Source organism: Sinocyclocheilus anshuiensis, unplaced genomic scaffold, assembly GCF_001515605.1.
Source record: "Sinocyclocheilus anshuiensis isolate Anshui unplaced genomic scaffold, SAMN03320099.WGS_v1.1 scaffold1756, whole genome shotgun sequence".
Classification (NCBI taxonomy): domain Eukaryota; kingdom Metazoa; phylum Chordata; class Actinopteri; order Cypriniformes; family Cyprinidae; genus Sinocyclocheilus; species Sinocyclocheilus anshuiensis.
In genome coordinates this window covers 43560-51886 of record NW_015558655.1, presented here as the reverse complement: position 1 = coordinate 51886, position 8327 = coordinate 43560, and the positions used below count along the sequence as shown (strand labels likewise).

At 36.9% G+C, this 8327-nt stretch overlaps 1 protein-coding gene across 2 annotated transcripts in view; it reads left to right on the top strand.

Moving 5' to 3' along the window:
* The window catches only part of LOC107681047 (SNW domain-containing protein 1-like), an 18296-nt gene extending 15195 nt beyond the window's left edge, over positions 1-3101 (top strand). For both annotated transcript variants that reach the window (XM_016477189.1, XM_016477190.1), the window contains 5 exons: positions 376-517; positions 1160-1262; positions 1623-1740; positions 2399-2562; positions 2819-3101. In XM_016477189.1, coding sequence (XP_016332675.1) covers positions 376-517; positions 1160-1262; positions 1623-1740; positions 2399-2562; positions 2819-3011 — 720 coding nt within the window. In that variant the 3' untranslated portion in view covers positions 3012-3101. The remainder of the gene's footprint in view (positions 1-375; positions 518-1159; positions 1263-1622; positions 1741-2398; positions 2563-2818) is intronic.
* The last annotated feature ends 5226 nt before the right edge of the window (positions 3102-8327 follow it).

The following is an 8327-nucleotide window of genomic DNA, read 5'->3' as shown; positions in this document are numbered from 1 at the left end:
GGGAAACTGGTAATGTATATCGAAATATCGGAAATGTGTTTAAAAATCATATCACCGTTATTGAAAAAAATTATATCACGATACATATTGATATTGAATTATTGTCCAGCCCTAGGCTCAGGGTGACATCTGTAAAAGAATAGTCACCTGGCTTCACTGTGATAAATTTGGAGAGTAATTAATTTACAGTTCTAGCTTCAGCCTGGTGAAAATACTCACCTTTTAACAATGCAAACAGTTCCCAGTAAACAAGAAAATAAATGAAAAATAAGTTATTTTGTAGGGCTGGCAGATATTTTTGTTTAACTCTGTTTTGTTTTTACTGATGTGTGTGCACGACTGATACTGATGTTGTTGGTTGTGTGATGTGTACAGGCCAGAGAGGCTGTGGAAATGAGAGCTCAAGTGGAAAAGAAGATGGCCCAGAAAGAGAAAGAAAAGAAAGAGGAGAAGCTGAGAGAGTTGGCTAAAATGGCCAGGGACAGGAGAGCTGGTATCAAAGCCCACGGTGACAAAGGTAGGAAAAACAAAGCAATGCACACTGAATGTCTAGTACAGGGCTGCCCAAACTCGGTCCTGGAGGGCCGGTGTCCTGAAGAGTTTAGCTCCAACCCCAATTAAACACACCTGAACCAGCTAATCAAGCTCTTATAGGCATACTAGAAACTTAAAGGCAGGTGTGTTGAGGCAAGTTGGAGCTAAACTCTGCAGGACACCGGCCCTCCAGGACCGAGTTTGGGCACCCCTGGTCTAGTATGAAGTAGTTTAGTGGCTGTGTCATACAATGAGAATTGAGAATGCCTCTTGAATTTTAATTGAATCCTTAAGAAATTCTGTATCAAACTGGATTCAGAGTTATTTAAATTTGATTTTAAAGTTTAAGTAGCATAAAATGGAATTAATTTCAAATGAATTATTCAGTATTAATTATCCTTTACATGTTATCATACAGAGTGTATGGGATATTTTCTGAAACGTTCTGCTGCCTGCATTTTTAATTTATTTCAAAAAATGTTATTAATATATTTTCTAATTCACGAATTGAAAAGGAAGAGAATTTGACCTCGGACCTGGTTTTGATTGAACCTGGTGTCAGGTCATCAGTGTGCTGTCACATCTATTGGCGAGATCACCGTCTGTGTCTTTGATTTTGTCTCAGGTGGTGAGGACACTGAAGTCAGGGAGCGTGACGAGATCCGTCATGAGAGGAGGAAAGAAAGGCAGCACGACAGGAACATCTCCAGAGCCGCCCCTGATAAGAGGCACATGCATTTTTTACACTTTTGCCCTGAATCATTCATGTTCCGGTAGAACTGGTGCACACATTGCACTTAACCTACATGATTTAGCGTTATTTTCTGTCCTCTGGTCTCACACGAGTCCCGCAGGTGTTCATTTTTACATCAGACACCTTTTAGTGAAACAAACTTGACACATCCTTTAATCAGACCAAGCTTATTGCACTTAAATGCATTTGATCTGTACTTGTAATCACTTGAATTATTCATGCTTTTTCCTCAAAAGATGTTCGTGTGAGAATTCCCAGAACTTCCAGTTTGAGACTTGAGTGTGGCTGTATGTATGAGGTGTTAACTGATGTCAGTGTATTTTGGTCTGTCCAGGTCGAAGCTACAAAGAGATCAGGACAGGGACGTCAGTGAGCTCATTGCCCTGGGTCAGCCGAACCCCCGTACCTCCAGTGAGGCTCAGTATGACCAGAGACTCTTCAATCAAAACAAGGTAATTAACCCTCGGCCTTTGCTGATCTCAGATTACTGATTTCAGGTCAGTAAGGAGATCATTCAGATGGGAAGGTTGCTTTTGCCTTTTTGTTTAGATTATTTAGGTGTGCAATTAATCACTCGAAATGAAACAATACTTATAATTGTTTTGTTGGTCTGACTGTGCACGATTTATCTGTGTTTAATCCATAAACTTTCATCAAAATTTAAGAACTTTATCTGCCTCTGTAACTTTCTGTTGATGAAACTATGACCTTGTGAGCAGGGAATTTTATATCATCCCTTTTATATCATCTAATCAAATATTGAATTCCTAGAGAAGTCCTGTTCTACATCATTCACCACAAAATATTGTATTTTGGTTTCTATTTGAAATACATAGCAGTGCTTGTCTTATGCCAAATAGTGGTCTAAATGGATATAAAAATCTAATTGTGGTCAAATGATAATCAAACTATTATTTTTAGACTGGGGGAAATTAAGTCAGGAAATGTATAATGCATAGAAATGTTTCTAGTTGTTCAAAATATTTTGACTAAAAAGTTAAAAACAAATTAAGTCCAGTAATTCCAAAAGGCTGTTAGATGCATATTTTATAGCTGTTAGTTTGGTGTATTTTCTGTAGGTATGAAACTCACTCTGTTTGTGTTTTTCAGGGGATGGACAGTGGTTTTGCTGGTGGAGAGGATGAGATATATAATGTGTATGATCAGCCCTTCAGAAGTGGCAGAGACATGGCACAAAACATTTACAGGCCCAGTAAGAATGCAGATAAGGATGTGTATGGAGACGACCTGGACACACTCATGCAGAGCAGCAGGTATGGAGACACCTGGATTTAATATTTGCATGCATATGAAAAAAAAATACAACATCAGAGAGATTAAATGTCAGATCAAAAACATTTGTAAAGAAATAGATGAAATTTTGATTCGCGTTCTAGTTAAGATGCAAAGGTGATCATTACTAAAACGTATAAATCTGCTTGGAATGGTTCTATTTGTCTCGTTGGTTTGTTTATTGTATTACTATTACTTCTGATGCACACAATTTAACCATGTCCCTTCTCTCTCCAGGTTTGTTCCTGATCGGGAGTTCTCAGGTGCTGACCATGGCCCCCGCCGGGATGGGCCTGTGCAGTTTGAAGAGGATCCTTTCGGTCTGGATAAGTTCTTGGAGGAAGCCAAACAGCACGGAGGCTCCAAAAGAGCGTCCACTAGTGGGCGCTCCAAGGACTACGATCATGAGAAGAAACGCAGGAAGGAGTGAGACACTTCCTCTGTCCACAGCTGCAGGGTCAAATCCTCCTAATTTTCTGTAGCTGTGAAGTGAATGATGACATTTTAGTAATATTGTATATCATCCATTTTTTTTATTTTTATCATCCTCTTATCTAAATGTTTTTTGGGTTTTTTTCCAGTCATGTTTTCTTCAACTCAAAAGTGTGAACTTAAACCTGTTGTACTGCAGAGCCACCCTAATACATTTCTTGTAGAGGATTACATTGAATGAAAGATTGTTAATGGAGGGTGTGACATTTGTCTAAAGTGATCTCTTAACAGTGCTCCAACTGCTTTGGCACAAGGTGAAATTAATTTCAAATGACTCTCTCTCATTAGTCGTATAAATCCAGTCCACAGCAGTTTCATCTGCAGAGTCATCTGTTTACACCGTAGAGCAAATTAAGCCTCTCGACAAACGTGTGCGTTGCTTGAGTTTGTTCAAGGGAGGGACGATTAGTATTCTTTAGTTAGTTTTAGAGCTTTATAGAGAATGCATAGCTTACATTTTATGCAAAAATTAATCTGTTCGTTGGTCCTCTATTAATAAATGGGTTGAATAATTCTTTCTGGCCCCTAGAATGCTTTAAATTTAAAAAAAAAAAGAAAAGCAAAAATAATACATTACTTTTTAAAGTGACGTGACATGAAGTGACGTGACATGTGGCCAAGTATGGTGCTGAAGATGGAAGAGAGCGCTGTACATTCACTCCCCCCACCTACAATCCCTGCCGGTATGAGACTCGAACCCACAACCTTTGGGTTACGAGTCCGACTCTCTAACCATTAGGCCGCGACTTCCCCAGTAATATTACATAAAACAACAATACAACATTGTTACATACAACAATACAAGGACATAATACCTTTTATAAGGCATTTATTTAATTTATTTCTGATTTTGGAAAGGTTAAATATGACCATGACATGTTTCCGAAAGTTTTATTTCTACTGGAACTGTCTCTTTATAAAGCTCATTCGAATCCAGTGAAGAACAGATATTGCTTAATACATCAAGACAGAATCTATATGTCTTTTTTGCAGCCCCACGCTCATTATCATAATATCCTTTCTCATTTTGTTTCTCATTTCAATTTAACATTGTCCAGGTTTTCAGGTGTATTTAATTCTTCAGGACAGGCAGATAATGAGTACTCGCTCTTCTGTTGTTTGTATTTCTAAATGCATATAGCAAGAAAAATGAGTTTCTCATTGATTACAGCCAAAGGAAATTGGTTCTTTTGCTAGCTTTTGTGTGGTTTGAAGAACAAACAACCAGCACATTGTTTCGTGTCATAATGGAAACTTTGGCAAGCAGACAAAAGCTAAGATTGATAGGTTCTTATCTGCTGTCCACGGAGGAACAACCAGCAATATTCCAGGCTGGTTGTTTCAGTCCATTGAGCAAAAAGCTTTTTGTTCTTTTAGAGCAGAGACCAAAACCGCATTCAAATAGCATTCAGCTGCACATCTGGAGCTCCAGAGCGCTTCAAAAAAGAAAGTATGGTTGTGTCAGTCAAACAGAGTGCTCTTTAAAATTAACCAGTAAATAGCAATTTGTGTGTTTACTAAGAAAACTTTACTTGCTGTTTATTGGTGATTCTATGGGCACTTTTGGCCCTGTGGATTTAAAAATGAAATTCTTTTCAAACACACTTGTCCAATGTTTAAGAGCGGATATCATCACAGTAGAGTTCTGTCTTTCTTCCCTTTAACAGTCCTGAACAAACGTCATTTCCACGACATATATTACGGCATCATTTCTGATATGAAGAACTTGCTAAATTTTAGACATTTATGCAATTTTTCTGTAAAGCTGCTTTGAAATGATCTCTATTGTGAAAAGTGCTACGCTATATACATATAATTAACTTCATTTCACAAATCCCCACTTATTTTTTTAAATGTGCACTGCACTGGAAATTATTTTTTAGATATTTTTTGGAATAAAGTCTTACAAAGCTAATTTTATAGTTAGTATTTTATGAATTTTAGTATGAATACAGGCTAAAGAAATATTTTTATACACTTTTTGCAGCTTGATTTGAAAAATGGCAAAATGGTTGGTTTTGGTGGAAATTACACAAGAACTGAGGGACTTTGATATGAAGATTGATATAAATAATTATCACTTAAATACTGAAACAATTTATTTTACTGTTTGTTTGGGTTATTATAATGAACAATTTGAATGTTAACCATTTAACAATTACGATTTGTTATGGTTCTCATACTTTGAGATTAAATGTCTCATAGAAGAAAAGTAAAACAAAATACCTTGAAGATGAATGAATGATGAAGGTTTTAATATGACCTTTTTAATAAAGGAAAAAAGTCTGTTTTTAATAACCAATGAGACATGATAGGGCCCAAAGTAGACAAAACACCCTAGTATGCAATGTATAAATATTGTTTGTGAGATCCATTACAAATACCAGCATAAATTCCCACAAATTGCATTTACTGATGTCTAGCAATATTGTGACAACTTCAGGATGAAGGACAATGTAACATTTGTCACAACACTGTTTGTCATTTTATTTAGTCTCCCTCATATACAGGTGCATCTCAATAAATTAGAATGTCGTGGAAAAGTTCATTTATTTCAGTAATTGAACTCAAATTGTGAAACTCGTGTATTAAATAAATTCAATGCACACAGACTGAAGTAGTTTAAGTCTTTGGTTCTTTTAATTGTGATGATTTTGGCTCACATTTAACAAAAACCCACCAATTCACTATCTCAACAAATTAGAATACGTCATAAGACTAATAAAAAAAAACATTTTTCGTGAATTGTTGGCCTTCTGGAAAGTATGTTCATTTACTGTACATGTACTCAATACTTGGTAGGGGCTCCTTTTGCTTTAATTACTGCCTCAATTCGGCGTGGCATGGAGGTGATCAGTTTGTGGCACTGCTGAGGTGGTATGGAAGCCCAGGTTTCTTTGACAGTGGCCTTCAGCTCATCTGCATTTTTTGGTCTCTTGTTTCTCATTTTCCTCTTGACAATACCCCATAGATTCTCTATGGGGTTCAGGTCTGGATAGTGAATTGGTGGGTTTTTGTTAAATGTGAGCCAAAATCATCACAATTAAAATAACCTTAAGACTTAAACTACTTCAGTCTGTGTGCATTTAATTTATTTAATACACGAGTTTCACAATTTGAGTTGAATTACTGAAATAAATGAACTTTTCCACGACATTCTAATTTATTGAGATGCACCTGTATATATAGTGCGTAAAAATTATAGAAATCTACCTCTCAGAAGGAATTACTGCAGTATATTTTCTTTTAATCTCTGCTGTAGATCAGAGCCTGTTCTCTTGGTTTGGATTGTAAAACACTTAAAAGATGAAAGCATTAATCTTTGCATTGATAAAGAAGGGAATTCAGACTGCAAATGGACTGATATGAACAAGATCATTTGGCAGACCTGCTGTTATTGTTGGCTTATTGTGTCATTTTTCATGGTGTCTGTGTGTGGGGTGTTCAGCCATGATGAATGTAATGCTGTATGAAAACATGCTTTCACAGAAATTGATGCTCTTTCCTAGAAAGGAGAAGGTGGCTTGTCAAAATATTCTTATTAGGGACTCTTCCAAAAGCAAGGAAACAATCACATAAACGTCTGATTAAAAATCTTAAATGCCTCAAAAAGATTTATTGAGAGGCCCAACTCAATGCAAGCTTGACAGAAGTGTGAATTGAGAGCGCACAGCAGCATAGGGAATGCATGTGAGCATCCTTCTGTAAGGTCTGTGGTTGACACGGTCAGAATATTTTCACATTTTATTCTATGACATAAAATCAGTAATACCCCTTGTGATTTTTTTAAATCTTCTACTTGTCTTGAAAAACGTGGATGCAAACAATTGGCTAAATGGACTACAGAGGTTGCCAGGACATTAAGCGTCACCACGCCGTACAAGTAAACTCATCTACTCACTAGTCTGGTTTTACTCATTGTGTTTATAATCATTGTGATGTGCCTCATTGTGTTTAGAATCACGCTCTTGCAAACTATTCTAACTGAAGCGTTCAGGGAAAATGCTTTTTAAATAAAAGTGAAAGAGTTGCCAGAAGCTTAATGGTGGTAACGTTGCTGTCATGCGACCATGGTCTAGTTTGTTTTTTTAGTTTTGGCAATGGTACTTAGGCTCCAAAAAAAGAATTGTGTTAATTTCTGAAGATTTTCATAATGAACAAAACATCTAAGAATCATGAACTGTTGTTGGTCAAATAGTTTATTTTCTGCAATAATCCAAAAGCCAGTGGAAAAATCATATTTGTTTTATTGTCGAGGGAACCAGGGTGATGCTAACTTCTGGGTTGGCCAACAAAAATACATCATCACTGCAGCACTCTTTTGGCACATAATTTCTATAATGAGAATCATGTAGATTAAAACAGTAGTATGCTACGAATTGATCCCTGGGGAACACCACAACTTATAGATTGATTTGAGGATTTGTTTCTATGCTGTAAAAAATGATTCTGAGTTTTAGTCAGGTGGACAAGTAAAATCATGTCCTGTCAACTTTAAGTGTCTCACTACACAATAGGATGAGTTATAACAACCTCAACTTGAAGGGAAATGGAAAACTTTAAATAACATGTTCATATAACAACAAAGCATAAGTTCTATCAATTTTCTGTGATGCGCATGTGTCAGAAACTACGTCATGATGACGTACTATTTTAACGAACTTGAGACGCACCAGCCGTCATTTTCTGCACGAGTCGAGAAGTTGCTGATCATGCAAGAAAAGATGAAGGAGCCCGCGTTTGAACGATTACAGATGGACTTTATGGACTGCAGATAATAAAATGGGTAAGTATGCCCTGATTTGTGCTTTCTATAATGTTAATTTAGGTTTGTTTCTTTGGCGCTCACCGTCCGCGTTTTGATTTCAGGCAATCACATTTTGCGAATTAACGTTAAAGGGGTCATATGATGCGATTTCAATTTTTCCTTTCTCTTTGGAGTGTTACAAGCTCTTGGTGCATAAAGAAGATCTGTAAAGTTGCAAAGACTAAAGTCTCAAATCCAAAGAGATATTCTTTATAAAAGTTCAGAGTCAGCCACACCTACCTAAAACGGCTCGTTCTAACACGCCCCCACATATCTACATCACTATGTGGGAAGATTTGCATAACGCTGCCCAAATGTTCACGCAAAGAAAGAAGGCGTAACTTTTATTCTCACTGTAGTATTGTTGACGCTGCAGCCATGTCGTGAAGACGCTGTGTGCTTCGTTGTGAAAGCAAAACTACTTTGTTTGGTCTTCCAAAAGAGGAC